Source organism: Podarcis gaigeae (genome assembly GCF_964106915.1).
Source record: "Podarcis gaigeae genome assembly, chromosome: 1".
Taxonomy (NCBI): domain Eukaryota; kingdom Metazoa; phylum Chordata; class Lepidosauria; order Squamata; family Lacertidae; genus Podarcis; species Podarcis gaigeae.
In genome coordinates, this window is record NC_139678.1 from 120,321,064 (window position 1) to 120,347,738 (window position 26,675).

At 45.0% G+C, this 26,675-nt stretch overlaps 1 protein-coding gene across 1 annotated transcript in view; it reads left to right on the forward strand.

The window, feature by feature from the left end:
- Nucleotides 1-26,675, forward strand: part of PMS1 (PMS1 homolog 1, mismatch repair system component) — a 55,681-nt gene that overhangs the window by 8,913 nt on the left and 20,093 nt on the right. Inside the window, exons 4-5 of the mRNA XM_083707257.1 lie at nucleotides 2,178-2,280; nucleotides 9,101-9,264. Of these exons, the coding sequence (XP_083563383.1) occupies nucleotides 2,178-2,280; nucleotides 9,101-9,264 (267 nt within the window). The remainder of the gene's footprint in view (nucleotides 1-2,177; nucleotides 2,281-9,100; nucleotides 9,265-26,675) is intronic.

Consider the following 26,675-nt stretch of genomic DNA (forward strand, 5'->3'; position numbering starts at 1 on the left):
CACATTTCTACTTTCCACTCCGGGTACCATGTGTTGCCTTCAAACCTAAACTTCTGGATTCAGTGTAGTAATTTAGAAGATGCTAACAAGGACACACCCATATACATACAACATCCGTCAACGGAACTTAACGTCCTTGCGCAAAACAAGACAACAGACTTGCTCTTAAGATTCTCTTTGTCTTAAACCACCGAGACTCAGTGTACCTGATGGAGCGTCTCCACCCGCATCGTTCATCCTGGACACTGAGGTCCAGCTCTGAGGGCCTTCTGGTGGTTCCCTCCACTGCGATAAGTGAGGTTACAGGGAACCAGGCAGAGGGCCTTCTCAGTGGTGGCACCCGCCCTATGGAACGCCCTCCCACCAGATGTCAAGGAAATAAACAACTATCTGACTTTAGAAGACATCTGAAGGCAGCCCTGTTTAGGGAAGTTTATAATGTTTGATGTTTTATCATGTTTTTAATATTCTTTTGGGAGCTGCCCAGAGTTGCTGGGGAGGCCCAGCCAGATGGATCGGGTATAGGTAATTTTATTTTTTTATTTTTTATTATTATTATTGATAAAGTAGCACAGATTAGTACAAGGTGTGTGCATAAAGGATGCTAATTAAGGAGAGGAGGCGGCGGCAAGGAAATGGGTATGGTGTTTTGTGTGGAAGGGAGAGCGAGGAGGACGGAAAAGGGGCAAAGAGGATAATGTGTGCATGTAAACGTGCGCTGCACAAAAGAAGAGAGAATATGACTGGGACTGGGGTGATATATCAGTGTATTGTCCAAAACTGGTTTGAAGTCCATATTGTGATGCCAGTTTTGTAATTTTTGACCTGGCAATATATCGTGAGTTTTGCATAACACACACACAATGTGAGAAAAGGCTTCTCTCAATTCCCCCATTAACTCGTAACGGCTCAGCTCTTCCCTCCTGCCTCACGGAAGAGCCAGCGAATCACAAGAGCAGGCGCCAGCAAAAATCACGATGTGGGAAAAACCACAAGCCCAGCCAATGCTCTGTCCTTACCTCAGACATGGTGATATATCGGTATATTGCGACGTTTGGTTGGCGACATATTGCAAGGTTGAAAACCAGGTCTCGCCCAGCCCTAGATAAGACACGGAAATAGGGGGTGATCAACGTGTAAGGGAGAGTTGAGGAAAACTGAGGAGGAGGGTAGTGGATAAAAGGGTCTGCAGAAGAGGAGGTAGGGGGCGACCTCACAGCTACGCAGAAGGTGAGAAGGGTGTGTAGCAGCTGCAGTGTGTGGGGGGAGAAGGAAGGGGAGGATACAGGAAGCTAGCCATAAAAATGGTTTGGGTGCAAGGAGGGTTGCACAGAAAGAGGGGGAGCACATGGATATTGGCGTGAAGGTGAAAACAGGTGCACAGTGGGGCTGCAAAATGGAAGAGAGAAATCGCTTTGGGATTTGCAGGGGACAAGTGAGCTGAGTTGTCGTATGGGGTAGCCAAGGGGAAGCTCCAGGCGATTAGAATCATAGAATCATAGAGTTGGAAGAGACCACAAGGGCCATTGAGTCCAACCCCCTGCCAAGCAGTAAACACCATCAGAGCACTCCTGACATATGGTTGTCAAGCCTCTGCTTAAAGACCTCCAAAGAAGGAGACTGCACCACACTCCTTGGCAGCAAATTCCACTGTCGAACAGCTCTTACTGTCAGGAAGTTCTTCCTAATGTTTAGGTGGAATCTTCTTTCTTGTAGTTTGGATCCATTGCTCCGTGTCCGCTTCTCTGGAGCAGCAGAAAACAACCTCTCTCCCTCCTCTATGTGACATCCTTTTATATATTTGAACATGGCTATCATATCACCCCTTAACCTCCTCTTCTCCAGGCTAAACATGCCCAGCTCCCTTAGCCGTTCCTCATAAGGCATCGTTTCTAGGCCTTTGACCATTTTGGTTGCCCTCCTCTGGACACGTTCCAGTTTGTCAGTGTCCTTCTTGAACTGTGGTGCCCAGAACTGGACACAGTACTCCAGGTGAGGTCTGACCAGAGCAGAATACAGTGGCACTATTACTTCCTTTGATCTACATGCTATACTCCTATTGATGCAGCCCAGATTAATATGTGGGAAGATGGCATCAGGGGTTGGCGAGCAGGAGAGCAGCCTCTACCAAATGATTTTGGAAGCTTCTGTTTGACGCCAGCACCTTCCGCTTCTAGGTCCTGATTACAACCAAGACCGCTTCTGACGATTTCAGCACCCAGTACCTGTTGGATAGAAGCGGTCACGTGACTTCTCAAAAGCCGTCTCATCTCGGACAAGGTAGGGCCGTTAACAGGATTTATGGGGAGGAATTCAGTATCGCTCTCTTTGGACCATTCCGTCTGCAGGAGCGTTTCAGCTGGCCAGAGAAAACAGTCCCTTCGCTCTCCTCCCATTGCGGGGTGGGTGGGTGTTTCGGGGGGAGAAGATTGGGGGCAGGAAGCTATGTTGCCCTAGTGGGAGCCCTTGGACTGGCTTCCACTTGCACTGGGTTAAATGAACCCAGGCCATTTTCAATACCGTATTGGCCTTGAATATAAGCCACACTTTTTACCCCCAAATTCCAACCGTGAAAAGTGAAAAGTGCAGCTTAAATTCGCGACCTTACCAAAATTGGCTTTTACGACATCGCTGCTGAAACATACATACGGTAAAACGGAACAAAATAATGTTTTGTTGCCAATTTGCGAGCTTGATGCTGTTGTGCAGTTAATTCTAATGTCATTCATCGCTTTCAATTGCGGGTCCTCTATAGGACCTGTAGGATTTTCTTCTACATTTGCCATTTACGGGTGTGAGTGCCTGATATAAGGAGCGGCTTATATCCGGGTATTGACTTTTTTTCTCCCTCACCACTTGAATTTTAAAGGTGCAGGCTTATTTACGGGTGTGGCTTATATTCGGGCCAATATGGTATTTGAAGGGTTCTCTCCCCGTATAATAATGGTATCAGTAGTATCAGTAGTAGTAGTAACAACAACAACAACATTTGTATGCCGCCCATCTGACTGAACCTATCCGAACTCTGACATCATCTTCTGAGACCCTTCTTCACGTGAGGTCTGGAGGGTGGCAACACAAGAACGGGGCCTTTTCTGCAGTGGCTCCCCGTCTGTGAAATGCTCTCCCCAGGGAAGTCGGCCTGGCACTTTCATTATACACTGTTAGGCACCAGGCAGAAACGTTCCTCTTTCACCAGGCCTTTGGCTGATTGACATCCAATGCCCTTTTAAAATGTGGTGGGGAGGAGGGGATATTAGGTTCTTCTTTTTTTATTATTTTCATTATGTCTTTTGTGTTTTTATACAGTGGTACCTCGGGTTAAGAACTTAATTTGTTCTGGAGGACCGTTCTTAACCTGAAACTGTTCTTAACCCGAGGTACCACTTTAGAAGAGAAGAAGAAGAAGAGTTTGGATTTGATATCCTGCTTTATCACTACCCTAAGGAGTCTCAAAGCGGCTAACATTCTCCTTTCCCTTCCTCCCCCACAACAAACATTCTGTAAGGTGAGTGGGGCTGAGAGACTTCAGAGAAGTGTGACTAGCCCAAGGTCACCCAGCAGCTGCATGTGGAGGAGCGGGGAAGCGAACCCGGTACCCCAGATTTTGAGTCCACCGCTCTTAACCACTACACCAAACTGGCTCTTCTAGCTATAGGGGCTTCCCGCTGCCACTGCACCGCCGGAGCATGATTTCTATTCTCATCCTGAAGCAAAGTTCTTAACCTGAGGTACTATTTCTGGGTTAGCGGAGTCTGTAACCTGAAGCGTCTGTAACCTGAGGTACCACTGCATTGCGATTCTATCTTGTGAACCACCCTGAGACATGCAGGTCTAGGGCAGTTTGCAAATTTTAATAATCATAATCATAATTATAAAGATGTCTCCAATCTGGCATGGCTGTCATGTTGGTGGAGCTGTGCCAGTTTAGCTGCCATAAGTTTATCCTTGTATATCTCATGTAGTGGTAGCATTGTATCTATGATTTCATTGGCAGAGAGGGCACTGGCGTGAGGGCCTTCTGCCATATCCCATAGCCCCTCAGTCGGTGCAGCTTAAGCACAGGAGTGAAACTGTATTTTAAAATCCAGGTGCCCCCTCAACTAGCTTTTAGGGACGCAGGTGGTGCTGTGGGTTAAACCACAGAGCATAGGGCTTGCTGATCAGAAGGTCGGCGGTTCGAATCCCCGCGACAGGGTGAGCTCCCGTTGCTTGGTCCCAGCTCCTGCCAACCTAGCAGTTCGAAAGCACACCAGTGCAAGTAGATAAATAGGTACTTCTCCAGCGGGAAGGTAAACGGCGTTTCCGCGCGCTGCTCTGGTTTGCCAGAAGTGGCTTAGTCATGCTGGCCACATGACCTGGAAGCTGTACGCCGGCTCCCTTGGCCAGTAAAGTGAGATGAGCGCCGCAAGCCCAGAGTCATCCGCAACTGGACCTAACGGTCGGGAGTCCCTTTACCTTTACCTAGGGTAAGTTAGGCGCATCTCAGTTAATAAGATGTATTCCGGTAATAGCAATCACTCATCAATCATTTCATTTCCTATGATTGTTTAATAATAATAGTAAAAAAACTGGCAGGATTATACTCTAAAGATGTAACGTTTGTCATCGTGTTTCTGCTACATAATCTAAATCTAAATAGATGTGTTTTGATGGCACACCACTTTGATTTTATTACTGATTGCTGGTAAAGTACCTTTTTAACAAATGAAAACCTCACCATGGTGCAATCCTAAATGTAACTTTATACATTGCATCTATAAAGGGTAGGACTTTTAAGCTGGTACAGCGTGTACTTCGTAAAATAGAGTACCATGCTGGAATTTAATCATGGTGCATGGAGAGTCGCCTAAACAGAAATCAGAGCAGTTAAATCTTAAGAATCTTCTTGTTAAATATGATAGCGTCTCTCCCATTTTGCTTGTAAATATGTTATCGCTCTGATCATAAAACACTTGTGCAGTCATATCTGCTTGCACCTCAACTGTAAAGCCACTTATATAGCATCATGTTTTGGGGTGTTGTGCTAGCATTGCAAATGTTATCCCCCCTCCCTGAAAGATTTTCACCTGATACAGCAGTTTTAAAGATCGGCAAGTTGTTTGCTGGTTTAGAAAATTAGGACATTTTTATATCCCTTTTTTATATATAAAAGGGGGGGGGGTTAAATCTTCCAAACTGTAAAATAATTGCACATTATTGCATTTAATCACGGATTTTGTAGATTTTATGCCACTCTGTTCCTAGATATTGCACTTAACATTTGATTATGCCATGGTGTTGGGATGCCAACTTTCATCTATATTTGACTTTTATAGGGGTTTGTAAAATATATAAGGCTTTGGGTTCTAAGATGTGTAAGTGAAACTTGTACAGAAATTGAATGGGGGGGGATTTGGCATGAGATGTTTGACATGCACAAGGGCACATGTAAATTCAAGTCAAGATCAGTTACTGTATTAATTGTATTTCCTTTTGGTGCAGCAAATTTGAGCAACGTTTCTCTCTCTCCCCCCCCTCCCCCACCCCTGAGCCCTATGGGCTCAAATGAGCATATAATCTCTTTAATAAGATCTGTTTTACATTCTGAATAGTTGAGTCGTGTCACGGAGTTTTCCATATTATTGTTGCTTGCCGTTAACATGAAAAATAATGAGATTTAATTATACGAGACAGAGCAACCCAATATGCGTCTACACAGTTCAATGGGGCTTATTCCCAGGTGAGCCTAGAATTACAGCCCAAGATGCTATAGCTCTTTGCGGCGTCAAGTCATTTGAACATACCTGGAGACAAAGGATGGTATTCAACTAAATTTTACTCAACATAGGTCCATTTACACCATAGGCTCCCAGTACGTTTCCGAGCACAATTCAAAGTGTTGGTGCTGACCTTTAAAGCCCTAAATGGCCTTGGTCCAGTATATCTGAAGGAGCATCTCTATCCCCATCATTCAGCCCAGATAGTGAGGTCCAGCTACGAGAGCCTTCTGGCAGTTCCCTCCCTGCAAGAAGCCAAGTTACAGGGAACCAGGCAGAGGGCCTTCTTGGTAGTGGCGCCCGCCCTGTGGAACACCCTCCCACCAGATGTCAGAGAGAAAAACAACTACCAAACTTTTAGAAGACATCAGAAGGCAGACCTGTTTAGGGAAGCTTTTAATGTTTGATGTATTACTGTATTTTAATATTTGGTTGGAAGCCACCCAGATTGACTGGGGAAGCCCAGCCAGATGGGTGGGGTATAAATAAATAAATAAATAAATAAATAAATAAATAAAAACTTATTTAACTTGAATTATGTTCATTAATTCCAATGGATCACCTCTGGAGTAAAACCCAGTTGAATACTTGCACAGGAATTCAACATCATGCTAAAATCATTGTTCTGTCAAGGAAAGATGTTCAAACTGCCAGAGGGAATGATCCCCTCAGTGGGACTCCAGCCCTTACCCCCCACATGCTGTTCTGGGGGTTCTCCGAACCCCTACAGCTAATTTTGGGGGGTAGGGTGGGGTGGGAGGAAGCCCTGTTGCACAAGCAAAAGTCATTCGCAGGGCTTCCTCTGACAGGACTCATCAGTTAAATCCCCCCGAAGATAAGCACATAGCTACATAGTCTAGGAGACCTGGTCTATAGCAGGGACAGCCAATGTAGTCCGATATCTGAAGGTACCACAACTCCTGTTAAACCTGGTCAAGGATGGGGGGGCTACTATGGGGCGCATCGGAAGATGGCTGACAATAACATCTCTCCGACCCACACGAGGTAATTTGGAGGCTATGATGGGAGTAATTAGCCTCCCTACACCCCCCCCAGGATGTGGGGGGGGACTGCCTTGCCTGCTGTGCCCTATATCACCCCTGAATTTGTGGGGATGGGGGCGCTAGGCACAAAGCCCTCCCTCCTGTGGGATTCCGGTGCTCCTGGACGCCGTCCCTGATCCGCGCCACTAGCTGCAAGAACTTCAAAAGAAACAATTTGGATGAAGGAATGCACATATTTCAAGGAAGGAGGGGGAGTAAAGACTGCTAACAGAAGAGATCTCTGATAAAATAAGACGAGTCGGAGGAACAAGAGAAATCATGAGAAGATACGCCAAGACTCGGTATGGCAAATGACTGATGGGGGAGGGGAAAAAAAACATTCCTTTCTTTCCTTATGTGATTAAACAAGAATCCCCTCCCCTCACGAGTCAGAAATGTCGTTTTAAGGATTTAAGCTGTGGATTTAAGGCTGTGTGGAGATAAACTTTCGAGCCAAAGCATGTTTTAAGAAGAGCGTGGAATGTATAAGAGCTTTGGAATGTCGCAGTTAAAAATGCCGTCGCCATATTGGGAAGTTCTGTCGGAGGACTTAAGTCTGAGAGGAGAAATAGAGAAATAGAGCTGTTTTTATATTGTGGGTGAAACTCCTCAGTGGGACTTAAGATCGACAGTTTTGCGAGATGAAAAGAGCGATGTTATCTATGAAGGCGATGATATATGGAAACCATCTCGATTTGAGGATTGGAAGAACGGAAAAAATCACACAGGATTATTATTGGTGTTTATCGGCTTAAGGAGACTATCAGAAGAGATCATAAAGAAAAAAGAGCAAATATATGAACAAGATGTGATGTGGAAACAGCAAGATAAGACTGGATAGAATTATGAATTTTGTTTGGATTTATTTGGACTGATTTGGACATTAACACAGTAGCAAGAAGATGATCAGAATCCCCCTTTGGATCTTGAAATATGGGTCCCCCCAACAAAATTTAAAATTCGGCTTTGTAATTCGGAATTTATGTGATGTGATTTAATTTGATTTGATTGGCCGGTTAATAAAAATTATTTAAAAAAAATAAACCTGGTCAAGGATGGAGGAAATTGTTGTCCGTCAGCAATGAGCAGGCACCATGTAGGTGGGCACTGGTTTAGAGAATGCAGTTGTTAGGGACTGGGCAGAGGAGGAATGGTGGAGACCCCCTCCCCAGCCTGACCCTTCCAGGGAGGAGGAAGAGGAAGACAGTACAGATTTGCAAGAGTGGTTTGAGGAAGGTCACAGCTCAGAGGTAGATGAGCAGGAAAGTTGGGAAATCGTGGGAGAGCCAGAGCAGCTGGCTGAAACGTTATCACTAGAAAGCATTCCAGACCCACCATCTTCCAGAACCCGGCGAGCCTTAGAAGTAGGAGAGCAAAGAGCTCGAAGACAGAGGGCACCCGTAGAGGAGGCGATGATGATGAGGGAGAGACGGGAGGTGGGGGTGGAGATGCATTCAGGACAACGCCATTATCCAAGAGGCTGGGTTCTATAGCCTCTCTCTGTAAAGGTTGAAATAAAGGAGTATAAGAAACTTTTCCTTGTCTTTATACTTTCCTGGGCGACCAGCCAGGAGCCGCTGACAGCATCCTGACAGTCATGCTGCCTTTGCTAAGATGTTTGCTTAGCCCTAATACTGATACTCTGCGGTTCGAATCCCCGTGACGGGGTGAGCTCCCGTTGCTCGGTCCCTGCTCCTGCCAACCTAGCAGTTTGAAAGCACCTCAAAGTGCAGATAAATGGGTACCGCTCCAGCGGGAAGGTAAAGGGCGTTTCCATGTGCTGCTCTGGTTCGCCAGAAGCGGCTTAGTCATGCTGGCCACATGACCCAGAAGCTGTATGCCAGCTCCCTCGGCCAATAAACCGAGATGAGTGCTGCAACCCCAGAGTCGGTCACGACTGGACCTAATGGTCAGGGGTCCCTTTACCTTTAATACTAATACAGTGGTACCTCAGGTTACAGATGCTTCAGGTTACAGACTCCGCTAACCCAGAAATAGTACCTGGGGTTAAGAACTTTGCTTCAGGATGAGAACAGAAATCGTGCGGCGGTGGCGCAGTGGCAGTGGGAGGCCCCATTAGCTAAAGTGGTACCTCAGGTTAAGAACAGTTGCAGATTAAGAACGGACCTCCAGAACGAATTAGGTTCTTAACCCGAGGTACCACTGTACTAATATGGGTACCAGTGGGAGGGAAATAGCATACATTGGTAGAGCCATGAGCACTTGGTCATCTTTGGCTTACGTCATATATCAAGTTAATCTTACTCTGTGGTTTCCCCCCCTTTCTCCTTCTGGTAGGTACAACTGTAACTGTTCTGAAGCTGTTCAAGAATCTGCCTGTGAGAAAGCAGTTTTACTCAACAGATAAAAAACGTAAGGAAGAAATTAAAAAAATCCAGAAACTTCTGATGGCCTACGGCATCATAAAACCAGAACTGAGGATCACATTTACACACAACAAGGTATCAAACACATTGTCTTCGAAATGACTAAGATGGCTGCACTATTACGGTTGTATTTTTCAAACCTGAAGTTCTCCAAAGTTTAGATAAGGTCAGATTTCCATGGCCCAAATCCAAAGAAAGTTAAATTAGGCACCTTGTGATTTCAGCAGAGCTTGAGCACAGCAAGGTTTCCTTTAGGGCATCTATTGCCTCCATTTTGAGATGGTGGCTTGCAATCCTGACCAGAATAAAGGGGGGAAAGTCTATTTCATTGGCTCTCTGCAGATGCAGCTGCCTTTGGTCTCTAGCACTGCCCGTTTGGTCAGGCTTTGGCAATCCGGGTTGTTGATGGGTGGCTGCCAACTCAAGAGTTTCCCCAACCTGTCGTGTTTCTTCATGCTAGCATACTATTGCCAGGAATTTGCCGCTGCTACTCTTCCCTTGATACCGTATTTTTCGCTCTATAGGACGCACTTTTCCCCCTTCAAAAGTGAAGGGGAAATATGTGTGCATCCTATGGAGCGAATGCAGGTTTTCGCTGAAGCCTGGAGAGCGAGAGGGGTCAGTGCACACCGACCCCTCTCGCTCTCCAGGCTTCAGGCAGCTATCCACAAGCCTTTGGAGCGCGGCGGGAGCAGCCTGAAGCCTGAAGCCCGGGGAGCGCAGCGCCTATGGTCTGGTGCGTCCTATGGAGCGAAAAATACGGTGTATTTTTTATTAATTTTATATTAAAATTTATATTCTGCTTGTTTGTTAAAAAACAAAACACCTCTAAGCAGCTGAAAATGATGCACTGCTCATACACTGCTTAACTTTCTGCAAATCTCTGCAAAGCACTTCTTTGACTTGGTACCATTTTTAAAAGGGGATTGAGATGGTGGTGTATTTTCGGAGGTGTTATTTCTGAATAGGTAGAGGTGCCTTACCTGTAGTCCATGATCGTCATCTTTCCGGGCTTTGGTAAAGCTTTAAATAATCTTATTCTAGAACGGTAAAAGTTACCCATAACTCTCCTTGGATCTACCGGCCTAGGACCCTCGTACTTACGGGACCGCCTCTCCTGGTATGCCCCACAGAGAAACCTACGGTCTGCAAATAATAACATCCTCAAGGTCCCAGGCCTCAGAGAGGTTAGGCTGGCCTCAACTAGAGCCAGGGCCTTCTCGGCTGCGGCTCCAATCTGGTGGAACGCTCTGTCACAAGAGACTAGGGCCCTGCGGGACCTGACATCCTTCCGCAGGGCCTGCAAGACAGAGTTGTTCCACCAGGCCTTTGGTCAGGGCGCAGCCTGACTCCCTCCTCTGGCAACCTGCACAGAATCTTGCTTAATTAGTTGCCATTAATTCGATTTTAATTGATTTTTATAATGAAATATTTTTAGAATGTGTGAATATCTGATAGTTTGATTGTTTGATTGTTGTTAGCCGCCCTGAGCCCGGCTTCGGCTGGGGAGGGCGGGATATAAATAAAATTTTTTATTATTATTTATTATTACCTTGCGTTTGGAGGAAAGAACCCTCCTGGAAATGATTGCACTGTTATTTACAAGATGAGAGTGACATCTAATGGTCAAGCTGAATTTGTCAAAGCAAATTGATGATGTTTGGGTTATTCCTTCAGAGAAGTTGAGTGCAGCTGGTTTAAACTGGTTCTGTTATCTCTTCTGTCAAGGTCATTGCCAAAAGTAAGGCCAGAAGGAGCCTGGCTTTCACTTTCTCATTCTCTTTCTGTCTCTCTTTCCTTCTGGTGTGGGGTTCTGTACATAGTTTGCTTAGTCTTAAGGTTTAGACTTATTATAAGTTATTGTAAGCTTAAGTCTGCTGCAACTGGATTTCTTATGGACAGTGCCAATCCTGAATGTATTGGATTTGTGACCATTATGCTCATTTGCCTTCAGTAGCAGCAAAGCACTGCTGGATGAAATACAATTGCCTCCGGTCTATTTTGGGGGGAATACTACAATGTATTTTAAGTTTTTACTCTGCTAACTAGATGTTGGAGTTCTGCTCTGGATCGAAATTGAGTAGAATTTCATGACAGATAAATTACGATGTTGCAAACCAGGTATCGCCCAGCTCTGCCCCTATGCTTTACAAATGAGTTCTCCCCGAAGCACAGCAGTGCTAATGGGTGGCAGTCACAGCAGGTGGTGGGTTGTGTGGTTTTGTTTTGTTTTTTTAATTGGCTACCATGGCCTGGTGGTACGCAGCAAGCTGGTAGCAAAAGTACAGATTGCTATATCACTCCTTTGCCATTTCTGTTCTGACTGTAGAGGCCACGGGGCTTCACTTTCTCTGCAGCCAGTGTGGATTTATGTTCTTTTTAGGGACACGGGTGGCGCGGTGGGTTAAACCACAGAGCCTAGGACTTGCCGATCAGAAGTTCGGTGGTGAGCTCCCATTGCTCGCTCCCTGTTCCTGCCCACCTAGGAGTTCGAAAGCACGTCAAAGTGCAAGTAGATAAATAGGTACCACTCTGGCGGAAAGGTAAACGGCATTTCCGTGCGCTGCTCTGGTTCGCCAGAAGCGGCTTAGTCATGCTGGCCACATGACCTGGAAGCTGTATGCCGGCTCCCTCGGCCAATAAAGCGAGATGAGCGCCGCAACCCCAGAGTCGGCCGCGACTGGACCTAATGGTCAGGGGTCCCTTGACCTTTACCTGTGTTCTTTTTATTTATTTTTATCATTAAAAAACATTTATAAACCGCTTAATATTTTTTAAAAATCTCTTAAGCGGTTATACGAGCTGCTACAATTGTGTAAAAGTAGATGCCTGCATTGAATTCCTCATTGCCAATGGGGACCAGGTAAGTACCGTATTTTTCGCTCTATAAGACGCACCAGACCACAAGACGTACCTAATTTTTGGAGGAGGAAAACAAGAAAAAAAATATTCTGAATTTCAGAAGCCAGAACAGCAAGAGGGATCACTGCGCAACAAAAGCAGCAATCCCTCTTGCTGTTCTGGCTTCTGGGATAGCTGTGCAGCCCGCATTCGCTCCATGGGACGCACACACATTTCCCCTTACTTTTTAGGAGGGAAAAAGTGAGTCTTATAAAGCAAAAAATACGGTAGTTAAATTCAAGACGAGAGACTCTTATTTTTCCCCACTCTTGTTTGATTTCTGTATGAGTAAATTGGAGTTATTTATAATAAGAAATCCTATCTGTGGGGGGAAGACATTGTACATGTTTATTGAGAGCCAAGGGGTCTTTTAAGACAAGTACAGCTACTCACAATTGTTTGGGGATTTTTCTGTGGTGTTGACTCACCCCAAGTGATTTCTTGGTGTGTGTGTGTTAAAATCACCACTTGTTCATTTACTTTGGTCGCGTTACGCTTGCTCTTATTGAATTTGTTTGACTCACCTGAGTAGTTGTGTAATGTCATCCGATGTGTGAACAATGGTAATTAATCGTGGACAAAGAGAAAATATTTATCCATATTGAAAGGGTTGGAATGTGTCTGAGCTAGCGGGGGGAAGCAATTGAAGTGAACACTATTGGAATACGGTGAATATTTTCCCAATTGAGACATTTTAGGGAAATGGCTTAACAAAAATGTCCACGTTCATCATTTCAGCTCAAAAATTTAAACCAGGGAGTATCAGATACAGCCATAACCTTCATGATAATCTTGCAGAATCGCATCCTTCTAAAATGTTGAGAATAAAACAAGCTATCTATAACAATCCTTGTCCAAATATATTTATAATGAGGGAAAGCCTATATAAATCAAGAACCACTAAGAAGGAATGTTTTCAAACAGCGATTTGCAGCAAAGTACTAAGACTCAAAATGTTTTCACAGGTCAAGAGATTCTGTAACAGGGCCTAAGCAAAAAGCCACATAATATGAATTCAGCTCTCTGTAGTGAGAATTGCATTTCTAAGTGTTAAATTGGAACTTTTGACAGGGCAGCTGTTAGTATTCAAAGCATTGCCCTTGAGACTTTTCAGCACTAGAGGGCAATCATTAGCTACAGCATGAGTGGGAACAAGGCAAAAACAAATCACTAGAATCCATTGGCCTCTTCATTAGCCAGTACATATATATATACATATTGAGACAGGTGTGCTGCCTAAAAGCCTATCCTGAAGGCCAAGGAATCTATAAAGGTTGAGAGGGTGCTATTGGGAGAATCAGCAGGTGCACAGACCTCAATCTTTGGATTCTCATGATTAAAACCAGCCTCATTTTTCATATACTTTGGTTCTCAAACGCCTTGCGACTCGAACATTTGGGCTCCCAAATGCCGCAAACCTGGAAGTAAGTGTTCTGGTTTGCAAACTTTTTGGGGAAGCTGAATGTCCGATGTGGCTTCTGTGGCTTCCAGTTGAGTGCAGGACGCTCCTGCAGCCAATCAGAAGCCACGCCTTGGCTTCTGAATATTTTTGGAAGTCGAACGGACTTCCAGAACAGATTCCACTTGAGAACCGAGGTACGACTGTATAAGGAAGTTTTGTGTGCAGTAAATAATTCCATTGTGGGCCACAGGAGCTGTGAGGGATACAGAAAAATGCCACTAGCAGTAAGCTCAAATTCCAGGCAAGAATAAGTGATTATGCTCAGCAGCCTTTGTGTATTGATTATTGATTGGCTTTATCTTTTTTTTATTATTATTAAATATTTTCTTGTTTTACAAAAGTGTTTGCAGTGTCTCTCTCGTATTTATTTTTTTCCATGTAACATTTTTACAAATCAGTTTCATTTGTTGAGACATTGGGAAGAAAAGGGGGAAAGAGGTGGAGGGGGGGGGAAGATGGGTGGGGGTGGGGTCGGGCGATGGTGTTACTACAGTGGTGCCTCGCAAGACGAAATTAATCCGTTCCGTGAGGCTCTTCGTATAGCGGTTTTTTTGTCTTGCGAAGCAAGCCCATTGACAGCTTAGCGGATTAGCGCTATTAGCAGTTTAGCGGCTTTTAGCTGATCAGCTGATAAGCGGCTTAGGAAAAGGGGGGGGGAAGGGAAAAAATCTGCAGGAACTCGCAAGACATTTCGTCTTGCGAAGCAAGCCCATAGGGAAATTTGTTTTGCGAAGCGCCTCCAAAACGGAAAACCCTTTCGTCTAGTGGGTTTTCCGTCTTGCGAGGCGTTCGTCTTGCGGGGCACCACTGTATTTTACTTACTATATGTAGGGTTTGGTGTCAGCGTTGCTTGTGCAGGTTCTTTGTTGTTCACTTGCGTTCCTTTGGTGGTGAGAGTGGTTGGGGTTGGCTTAGGGTGTGGCTGTTCATTTGTGGTTGGCTGTGGTGGTCTTTGTTTTCATGTATAAGTGGGGAGGGTGGGTGTTTTGGATCAGGTTAGCCATATTGATTTGTATGCTGTTGGTGGGTTTTTTGTCGTTGTCTTGTTGGGCTGTGTATGTGATAAAGGGGTATTGATTGGCCTTATGTGTTGTGTCTTGTCCATGACTGCGACAGAAGAGTCCCATGAGGTCGGGGAGGCAGCTTCTAAAAAGAGCAGGAAGAAATGGATTATGAGATAAATTATGAGATGAAGCAGGTAGCATAAAGTATTTTCAGGTAATGGGTACTTTAATAGCTAACTGAACTGGTAGCGTGGTAGAAACCTTTAGCCCAGGGGTCAGCAACATGTGGCCCATGGGCCGGATGCGGCCCATGAAGACCGTTTTACCTGCCCATGAGCCAAGCTGCGTGCTCAGCGAGTCCCCTGCGCACTGCGCTAAACCAGCATGGCGCAGGGACTCGCTGAGCGGCGTCAGAAATGGCGTCTGTGCACACACAGATACTGGAAATGGCGTCTGCACGTGTCTAGAAGCTGGAAATCGCTTCTGCGCAGGTGCGGTTTTTGGCATCTGGGCATGTGCAAAAGCGATTTCCGGCGTCTGGACATGTGCAGACACCATTTCCGGCATCACGCTGCTCCAGTCCGGCCCCCGGACGATGTCCATGGGAGTGATCCAGCCCCTGGCCGGTAAACCTTGCCGACCCCTGCTTTAGCCCAAAAACTTAGTGATTGTGTGAAGAAAATTAAGAAATTCACTTGTTGAAGTGTTATGAGAGAAGCGTGAGGGAATCTTTCCTTAAACAGTGAGGCTCCCCATAGAAACCTTGTGGGTTTTGAAGAATGAGGTCTCTCTGGAATAACATGGGAGAATTGGAAGAATTTGGGGGGTTGCTTTGTGTGACCAAAAGTGCCTTTCTGCTCTGCTCAAACATCACACCTTCAGACCCATCCCTATAACTACTGTGAAAATTTATCACAGCTCTTTTAAAAGGATTTCCCACCCCCATCCTGTGGTCAAAGATATTCTGGTAAGAAAGTCTCTTTTTGGGTGTCTAATCGTACAGTGGCATCTGAGCTCAATGCAAATAAGTAGGTGCAGTGCTTTTTCCCCCTAAAAAAATTATTTAGGGGTACTATCATTTTCCCACTCATATTGAAATACTGCCCTTCAATGAGGCCAAACTTAAATTCACAAAATGTTTAGGGGTATGCGTACCCCTGCGTCCCCCCCAGAGAGTAGGGGAGAGTAGCACTGAGTAGGTGTATTTTATAACACGCTGAAAATAACGACAAGAAAATTAACAAACCTCTTGGTTCAACGCATTTTCTGTGTTGCCAAACAATATCAGTCAAATTACAGTGGTGCCTCGCAAGACGAAATTAATCCGTTCCGCGATTCTCTTCTTCTAGCGGGTTTTCCGTCTTGCGAGGCGTTCGTCTTGCGGGGCACCACTGTACCTCTTTCATTTCTTGACATTTTATTGTCACGTACTGAAAGAACTGTCCGTTTTGTTTACGTGTTCAATGAAGACTTTATATTTTTGCACAATCAATCGGTATTGCCACATGCTTACATTTTATTTATTTATTTCCAGACAAAAGTGGATATATAGGCTTAGCAGTCTACTTGGAAGTTTCCTGATTGCTGCCCTTTACAAATTTAGGATGATTTTTTGTTTTGTTTTTGTTTGAAATGTTTTGTTTGCATTAGCAGTAAATAATGGCTTGCTTAACAGATCAACCCTTGACGGGACTATTGCTATTTTGACAACTTGGATTAGCTTGTGCCTCATGTGTTTATGAAGGTTTATCCTGCCAAGACATTCTTTGAATGCTGATAATGTTGATACTCCTGCCAGTATGGTTATGTTAGAAAGAGGTATTTTCCCTCTTTCGTCACCATGTTCCTTGAAAGCCAACTGAATATTGAGGTGGCCACAGGGAGATAATTTACTGAAGTAATTGTTAGTTAGTTTGTGGGTTTTTTTTAAAAAAATCGATGTTCTTGTGGACAACAGAAAGTTGAGAATATTGGGTGTTTAAAAGGCAAGAATTAAAGAATGTTAAAAAAAAATTAGCTTGCCATATTCTAGATACCTAGAAATGACTAATTTCACCCTATAATGAGCTCTCTCATTGGTTGTTGGTAAAGATAGCTTCAAATTCTTTGCTATTTTAAATCTTAGGAATAATTTATGCACATATACTATATGTACTTCCGTACTATATTAGCTATGTAGGCATTTTATTTGAATGAGTTCTAATGATTTTTTTTAGGTATTTATTTTGTTGTCTTGTGACCGTTGTAGTGAAGGGCAGCATGGGAGTAACTTCCGTCAGTCCATCTCAAATCTTCAGTCTGCAGAATTCTTTAATCTGCTGTAAGGAAATACTATATATAGCACACATAGCACAAACTCTAATTGATAATTCCATTCCAGCTATTTGTAACACTTCAGAAATAGCACTGAAAATAATACGAGATTGTGTTGCTACCTAGGAAGCGCTAACAGTCGTAGAGGCAACTTGGAAAGTGATAATGAGCTGTCGCCTGTGCCAACCTGCTCACATTTTGCAGTAAACCTTCTTCGGGAAATAAATTAGACCACTTGGTAGCTGGAAAGTTTGAGCTCCTGTTGCCTGTGTTTACCAGGTGTAAGGTAAAAGGTGAAGGACCCCTGGACAGTTAAGTCCAGTCAAAGGCGACTATGGGGTTGCGGTCTTCATCTCGCTTTCTGGCAGAGGGAGCTGGCATTTGTCCACAGACAGCTTTCCAGGTCATGTGGCCAGCATGACTAAACCGCTTCTGGCGCAATGGGACACCATGACGGAAACCAGAGTGCACGGAAACGCTGTTTACCTTCCCACCGGAGTGGCACCTATTTATCTACAGTGGTACCTCTGGTTAAGAACTTAATTCGTTCTGGAGGTCCGTTCTTAACCTGAAGCACCACTTTAGCTAATGGGACCTCCTGCTGCCGTTGCGCTGCCGCCGCGTGATTTCTGTTCTCATCCTGAAGCAAAGTTCTTAACCCGAGGTACTATTTCTTCGTTAGCACAGCGCCATCGACGTCCTACCAGGTGTATGGGGTGTTAGGGGAAGGGTAGTACCTCTGGTGGGGGACATGTCATGGTTCTTCTGGGATAGTTCGTCCTCCTTTCATCCCCACCCTGCCCTCAGCTCTCACCTGTGGCTCCTAAAAGCTGTGAGCATGTGATAGTAGCCACACCCTGGGAAACAGCTTCGACTGGCTGCCTATACCAGGTAAGGTTAGCTGATGGGTGTCAACGCCTCGGTGAGTTAGGGACTTACCCTGCATGGGAAGATAGGCTTTGGTGGATTGAGTGGACGAGATTGATAGTGGGCTCAACGGTCAGGAAAGAAGCTTCTGCACGTGTGTAGAGGGAAGTGAGGGGGAGGTTGGGCTCATCAACCTAGGAGAAGGTGTAGTGGTTAAGAACGGTAGACTCGTAATCTGGGGAACCGGGTTCGCGTCTCCGCTCCTCCACATGCAGCTGCTGGGTGACCTTGGGCCAGTCACACTTCTCAGAAGTCTCTCAGCCCCACTCACCTCACAGAGTGTTTGTTGTGGGGGAGGAAGGGAAAGGAGAATGTTAGCCGCTTTGAGACTCCTTCGGGTAGTGATAAAGCGGGATATCAAATCCAAACTCTTCTTAAACCTCCACTGCGTGGCGTGATATCTCTGGGAGAAGAAAAGGCCAAGGAGGAAACCCTACACAAATCTGGAGCGAAGTCCCCTAAGAGGGTTGAGTGGCACCTTGTATGCTTACTTCAAGCAACTCCTGCCACCAAGCTGGTGCCAAACGTATCGCTCTGCTTTCCTTTGGATCGACATCAGCGAGGCGAGGCCTTGTCGTCTGGGAAGGCCAGGACCTCCATACAAACTGCCCAGGCTTGCGCCTCACGGAGGTCCCTTTGGTGCTGTTTGAGGTGCACTGGAGGTGCACTCCATTTTTATCTTAAGGCAGCTTAAGTGCAAGGAACTGACTTTGAAGAGGTGGAGAGAACAGGGAAGGGCCTGTTCGTACAATTCACTGGCCCTGTAAGCAAGTGACCAGAGGAGGCTGCTGAGCTGAAGGCCAGAAACAAACATGTCTACCTGAGGAGTAAAGGTAAAGGGAACCCTGACCATTAGGTCCAGTCGTGGTCGACTCTAGGGTTGCGGCACTCATCTTGCTTTATTGGCCAAGGGAGCCGGCGTACAGCTTCCAGGTCATGTGGCCAGCATGACTAAGCCGCTTCTGGCGAACCAGAGCAGGGCACGGAAACGCTGTTTACCTTCCCGCCGGAGGGGTACCTATTTATCTACTTGCACCTTGATGTGCTTTCGAACTGCTAGGTTGGCAGGAGCAGGGACCAAGAAATGGGAGCTCATCCCGTCACGGGGATTTGAACTGCTGACCTTCTGATCGGCAAGTCCTAGGCTCTGTGGTTTAACCCACAGCGCCACTTGCGTCCCACCTGAGGAGTAGTTTGTGCTAGTATGGCAGATTAGGAAAATGCCTCCATAATGGCCGCACCCTGGCAGCTGCATGTAGAGACTCCTCCTACATACGTGCAATAGTTCATCCACATAGCATCTCTGTGGGCGTCTTCTGATTGCATTCTTGGTGAAACCTCTGGCTAGCATGAAGAGGCCTATCTTAGCAATCTTGCTGAAGCTAAGCAGCCCTGGATCTGTTCAGTCACCTGGCTAGTGAACTGCTTGGAGGCCACATGTGTGCTGTCTTGGCTTCGATGGCAGAAGGGCGGTGGGATAAAGAACATGTGAAAACAGTACAAGCATTAGCTCTCAGAGGCTGCACAGCTATATATCTAGCAGCTTTTGTTGGTTGATGGTTGGTTTGACAAAAACAGGATACTTTCACTGCATTGTGGTTATTGAGGACGGTGAATGTCGCAATTCCCTTCAACTTCATGCTCAATAGGACTTCCAATTGTTTCATTCTTTCTTTCTTTTAGCATTATTCTTTTTATTTGTTTATTTAGATTGTTTCTTAGGAGAGCCGAGGTGGAGAAACTAGGTGCTCTGGAACATCTGCCTCTCTCTGTGGCTTCTTTTAACTCTGCCATTTCTCATATTAGCATGTGCCGATCTTTTGGACCTTTTCACTCCCCTCTCTCGAGTTTGTGAAGAAAGGAGGCGATCATTTCTTGATGCCCAGGAGTGGCTCATTTTCCCTGCAGCAGGGGAGCAGACTGTTTTCAGCCAATGTTTCTGCCTTGGAACTTGCTCTGCAAAGGTCCCTTCCAAGGCAGTATGAATGGAGAGAAATGTTTTGCGTAAGAAAAAAAGACTTGTGCATACCCATGTGAAAAAGGAGAAAGGGAGCATGTTTAATAGAACCAGAAAATAACTTATTGATTGGTTAGTAAATGTGCGAGAGATGGACACCTGTCTACTAGGAAATGACTGAGACCAACTCATCTTACTCTCCCAGCTGTTCAATATTCGATGTAACAACTCCCCCCACCCAAAAAACAGGTTGAATTTGAAGTGCTGACCTAAAGGTGGAATGTTTTGTATCATGTTACCAATTCCTTGAGTCATCTAGTTTCTCATCCATTGCATTTTTCAGATGACAGCACATCATTTATAGCAGAAATGTTGTATCAGCTGCTCGCATATATAGTATGCGGTACCTGTTGAAATTCTTGTCTTCAGGTCTTATAGGTCATAGTCAGACATTACTGGCAGGGACTGCGTAGATTGGAGTCCTGTGAGCGTGTTTTGCAATTTTTCGAAAGGGAGCGGACTTGCTTTCCATCAGTGTCCAGGAGAATCGGAGGGAGCTGCAGAAACGTCCAATGACGCCTTCGTTTTACTGCTTAGCTTGCCTTGCAGTGTCATTGCTGGACACAAAGATCTGTCCTCCATTGCTCCCCCAGAAAACAAAACAGTTGCTCTCGAAGTGGTTGAGGCAAAGCTCAGTTGCTATGCTGGCTGCCCATTTAAAAAACCCAATCAGTATGCATGACATGAGTGCTTCTTCCCCCTTTGTGCAGGAAAATGCAGGCAGCAAACTATCCTGACCCTCTGCATTTTTCCTGTTCTTTCTTATTTTACTGGATCCTATTCTGTAGGAGTCCAAACTGTTTCTCCCTCCCACAGATGCACACCATGTATAGGCTAATGTGAATCCGCACACATCTCTTGCCTGTTTTCAGCTATGGAGTTATTTGGGGACATTCGGGAAATGTTTTAAAAAAGACAAATGGACCAGGGCAGTATTTCCTTGGACACAAGCGGCACTTAGGGTAGAACCCAAAGCATCTAAATGGGTTGGGTTCAGACATTCACCATTTGGACTTTCAGCTTGGGCCAGATTGTTCTTTTTCTCGGGCGATTCCACTAAAAGTAGTAGAATCATAAAGGGGCCACAAGGCTCATCTATTCCAACCCCCCTGCAGTGTGGGAATATTCTGCTCAGTGTGGGGCTCAAACCCACAACCCTGAAATTAAAAGAGTCTCATGCTGTGCCGGCTGAGCTAATAATAATAATAATAATAATAATAATAATAATAATAATAATACTACAGTGGTACCTCCAGTTACATTCGCTTCAGGTTACACACGCTTCAGGTTACACACTCCGCTAACCCAGAAATAGTGCTTCAGGTTAAGAACTTTGCTTAAGGATAAGAACAGAAATCAGGCTCTGGCGGTGCAGCGGCAGCAGGAGGCCCCATTAGCTAAAGTGGTGCTTCAGGTTAAGAACAGTTTCAGGTTAAGTACAGACCTCCGGAACGAATTAAGTACTTAACCCGAGGCACCACTGTAATAAAATCTTCTTCATCTCATCAGAAGAATGAAACCTGACACCTAACAATACAACCTGCTTTTGAACTGTATGATCTTCAGTGGCAGATACATAATAATTGGCAGAAATTGCGGGTCATCTTATACACGGAAAGCAGAGGTGTGATGGGCGATTGGTGGCATCAGGAGATTTGCAGCAGCGATTGGGCGTGTGATTTGTTGCTGTGGCAAGGCCTGCTGGCGATTGGCTGTGGTGTGCAGATGATTGGTGGTTGTGGCGATCTCCCCCCCCCCCAAAAAAAACCTCAACAACTCTGGGCAATCTCCTCCCCATAAAAGCTCAACAACTTTGCTGACCCCCAAAATAGGGGTCATCTTATATATGGGGGCGTGTTATACACGAAAAAAATATATGGTATATTTACACTTTCTGTCACACTTCTTTGCAGATTTGAGATGCTTGCATAGAGTTGTCAGACTGTGTCTCTTGCATTTCATGACTTGTTTACAATTCCCTGCTGTAAGCCCATAGGTGCATTATTTAATATATTATCTGCTAACTAAGCAAAACTCCTTCGTGCATCTGTGGGAGGGTCTTTAATCCATGAAAGCTAATGCAACAGAAAGATTCTTAGTCTTTTAAGATGCCGCAAGATGCTTCACTGTTCAAAATAAGAAATGTCTTTAGCTAACTCAAACAAGCGGACTTGTGGAGGGAAACCTTTTTCGTGTCATAGAATCATAGAGTTGGAAGAGACCACAAGGGCCACCGAGTCCAACCCCCTGCCAAGCAGGAAACACCATCAGAGCACTCCTGACATATGGTTGTCAAGCCTCTGCTTAAAGACCTCCAAAGAAGGAGACTCCACCACACTCCTTGGCAGCAAATTCCACTGTCGAACAGCTCTTACTGTCAGGAAGTTCTTCCTAATGTTTAGGTGGAATCTTCTTTCTTGTAGTTTGGATCCATTGCTCCGTGTCCGCTTCTCTGGAGCAGCAGAAAACAACCTCTCTCCCTCCTCTATGTGACATCCTTTTATATATTTGAACATGGCTATCATATCACCCCTTAACCTCCTCTTCTCCAGGCTAAACATGCCCAGCTCCCTTAGCCGTTCCTCATAAGACATCGTTTCCAGGCCTTTGACCATTTTGGTTGCCCTCCTCTGGACACGTTCCAGTTTGCCAGTGTCCTTCTTGAACTGTGATGCCCAGAACTGGACACAGTACTCCAGGTGAGGTCTGACCAGAGCAGAATACAGTGGCACTATTACTTCCCTTGATCTAGATGCTATACTCCTATTGATGCAGCCCAGAACTGCAGTGTCATGTTCTTCAATCTGTTTCATACGTAGTGGAACAAGGGAATCATAGTTTCCTTGCTAAGATTTGTATGGTTGGGGTTTTTTTTTTGCTAAACTTCGCTAGAGGGAAGACCTCGCTGTCTGGAGGCTTAGTACTCTCCCAACACTTCATTTTCAGATTTTTGGCAGTCTCTTTCAGTAGCTAGCTACCCTGCCAAAGGCCTCTCCGTCACCTGCTCCCCCAGAATACCTCCCCCTTTGAGAGGAAAGGTTTAGATGAGCAAGGAGAAATTTGAGTATGACAATGTTGACAGAATTTGCTCTGAAGACTGACAGTGGGGAAATCTAATAGAAAACAGATCTTCCCAAGGCCTGCAAGAGAGTGCGGGTGATGCTGAGAAGGTGTTCATAAAGAATAAAATGTGACTCACCTGATTAGTAATGCACTCTTCAGTGAGCTGGGATTTATAATTGAGCACCATTCAGGTAAACAACAAATAATTTTTTAAAAAAGCAACCACTGCTTGTTAATTGAGGGTGCAGAGTTCCTTATCTCTGGAATTTACAAGTACTTGCAGTGCTTCTGTAGGACCAAGCAAACTCCTGATGGAGGTATTATTTTTCACCCGGCATTAGCTTTCAGTACTACACATGGCTGCATCTGCTTGTAATTTTTAACACAGGATTCTAAAGTTAGGCTCTTTAAAACAGGGGAGGCCATCTGGCAAGCCCGTAGGCCAGATCTGGGCCCTGAAGCAGCTAACCTTGGCTAGAAATGGTGGTCCGTCCGTCCCCACATAAATGTGTGAAGGCATTTTTACACTGGAACTCTTTGCAGGCTGAGGAGAGTTCAGCGTTCATACAAATTTTTGCATTTGCATACTGGGCCTACAGGACGAAGTAAGCCGTACAAAAAAAAGTCTCTGCAAACGTGCGTTCGTCTTCTGTGGAACCACTCACGGGACAATGATCTATGTGGAGATAAAATGACTGCCAAAATCATTCCCTTAAGGGAGAGGCAACAGTTGATCTTCCATGTTTGTGTTCAGTAGTAGTATACATATCCTAAAACAAATTCGTTTTACTTGATCAAGTATAGAATTCCATGAGGTAAAAGGTAAAGGACCCCTGGACGGTTAAGTGGCGTCAAAGGCGACAATAGGGTAGCGGTGCTCATCTTGCTTTCAGGCTGAGGGAGCCGACGTTTGTCCACAGAGAACTTTCTGGGTCATGTGGCCAGCATGACTAAACCGCTTCTGGCACAACGGAACACAATGACGGAAACCAGAGTGCACGGAAACACCGTTTACTTTCCTGTCACAGTGGTACCTATTTATCTACTTGCACTGGCGAGCCTTTGAACTGCAGGAGCTGGGACAGAGCAATGGGAGCTCCCTCCCTCACGGGGATTCAAACTGATGGCCTTCCAATCGGCACACCCAAGTGGCTCAGTGTTTTAGACCACATCACCACCCGCTCCTGGAGAATTCCATGAATTGTGACATGATTAAGGGGAAGACACATTTTACATAATGAATAAGTGAATGAGCTGTGCTTTCTCTTCTTACACTTCCAAGGTTTCTTCAGATATGCAGAGTAATTCATCTCCCCTCTGGAGAAAAGTATGAACACATGATGCAATTTTCTATGCACTAGTGTAATGTTTACCTGGGATAGATTTACTGCATGGGAAAAGCTAGATTTTTCTGTCTGGGGAGAAAACTAGCAAATTATTTAGGCCTAGCAGGAGATATTAACACATCCTCTTCTAAAATTGTTTTCTCAATGCATAGGACATTGAGCTTGTTTACACATACAGTGGTACTTTAGTTTACAACCATAATCCGTTCCAGAGGTCTGTTTGTAAACCAAAACAGGTTGTAACCCAAGGTGTGCTTTCGCCAATGGGGCTTCCAAAAGAAATTTGTTTGTAATCCAAAAAAAGAAAAAAAAAGAAAAAAGGGTTGTAATCTGAAAAAAGGTTGCAAACTGGGACACACACTTCCGGGTTTGATGTGTTTGTAATCCAAAACGTATGCAAACCAAGACGTATGCAAACCAAGGTACCACTGTACTGCTAACCATGGTTTAGCAGCTAAACGTTAGCACTACCTAGACAAGACTCAGGGGGCCTAGACAAAGTGTTCTTGTACACAATCCCTTCCTTCTGCTGTCTGTGAAGATTACTTTCAGTTTCAAGGGCACTTTGTTTGTTGTGTACAAACCAAGAATCCTGGTTTCAAAGAAACAATAGTTAAGCCAGCTCTATAACCTGTGATTTGTAACTTGGGTTTAGTAACTAAACATTGTTCGTTTTAAATCAGGTTTCTTAGTTTACCCACTATTAAACCATGATTCTTTGAAACTGGAGGTAATTTTGGCAGAAGGTCCTCATTTATATAGGAAGAACATGCAACCCTGATGTTTTCTGTCTCACTGAGGGTTATCCACTAAACCATGGCTTAGTGCTACTTGAGACCTGGCCATTGCCACAGAAACAAACACTTGATAGGCAACGAAAACTGAGTTGTACAAGTAATATAAAGAAACGAGAATAGATTCTATTCTGTCATTCAGTACTGAACAGTTAGCATTGCCTCAGTGGCCTGGTATGTACCTAATACTAAGCCAAACTTTGACTTATTGTGAACAAGCAAGCGTGCTGGTGCACATGGAGAAAATTGCAGCTGTTTTGCTCCTTCCCTGCTCTTGGTACTGCCATGCAACCATGAGCTAAGCCATGGTTTGCCTTAGTGTTGTGTCCAAACTTGCTTGTAGTGAGACAAACCATACATCCAGGTTTGGACATAGCACTTAAGTAAACTATGGCTCAGCTTTTGCGAACATGGCAGCAGGACAGAGGGAAGAGGAGACTTGGGACAGTTTTCCCCCTGTGCACAAGTAAGCTTGCTTGTTCATGGTAAACCATACTTTGATTTTGTGTTACATGTGAACTAGGCCTTTGTATATGCTTTTGTTTTTAATATGGGTTTTTCTAATATTATATCAGTGTTTGCTTCTTCAGAGCATGATTCTGGTACTTGCAAATTCCTTGCAGAGGTCATAATTGGTTCCCATTTTTCTCTATTATTTCCATTTTTTATGTTGTTATTATTATATATTTACATTTCATGCCACTTATTCAAAAATGTCTTCTGAGCATGTGTACTCAAACCACAAAGCTTACATAAAAATTATATTAAGACAAACCAGGACACCTGGAAACAAAGTCTTACGAAGGGCAGTTGAGGGAGTTGGGTATGTTTAGCTTGGAGAAGACTTAAGAGGTGGTAGCCATCTTCAAATAACTGAAGGGCTGCCACATGGAAGATGGAGCAAGCTTGTTTTCTACTGCTCCAGAGTGTAGGACCTGGACCAATGGATTCAAATTACAAGAAACGAGATTCTGACTAAACATTAGAAAGAACTTTCTGACAGTAAGAGCTGTCCAAACAGTGGAATGGTCTACCTTGGAAAGTCTACCTTTGACGCTCCTTCTTTGAAAGTTTTTAAGCAAAGGTTGAGAGGGACGCGGGTGGCGCTGTGGGTTAAACCACAGAGCCTAGGACTTGCTGATCAGAAGGTTGGCGGTTCGAATCCCCGCGACGGGGTGTGCTCCCGCGGCGGGGTGTGCTCCTGTTGCTCGGTCCCTGCTCCTGCCAACCAAGCAGTTTGAAAGCACGTCAAAGTGCAAGTAGATAAATAGGTACCGCTCTGGCGGGAAGGTAAACTGCATTTCCGTGCACTGCTCTGGTTCACCAGAAGCGGCTTAAGAATGCTGTCCACATGACCCGGAAGCTCCCTCGGCCAATAAAGCGAGATGAGTGCCGCAACCCCAGAGTCGGCCACAACTGGACCTAATGGTCAGGGGTCCCTTTACCTTTACCTTAAGCAAAGGTTGGATAACCATCTGTCAGGGATTCCTTAGCTGTGATTCTTGCATTGTGGGGGACTGGACTACAGTGGTGCCTCGCAAGACGAAAATAATCCGTTCCGCGAGTCTCTTCGTCTAGCGTTTTTTTCGTCTTGCGAAGCACGGCTATTAGCGGCTTAGCGGCTATTAACGGCTTAGCGGCTATTAGCAGCTTAGCGGC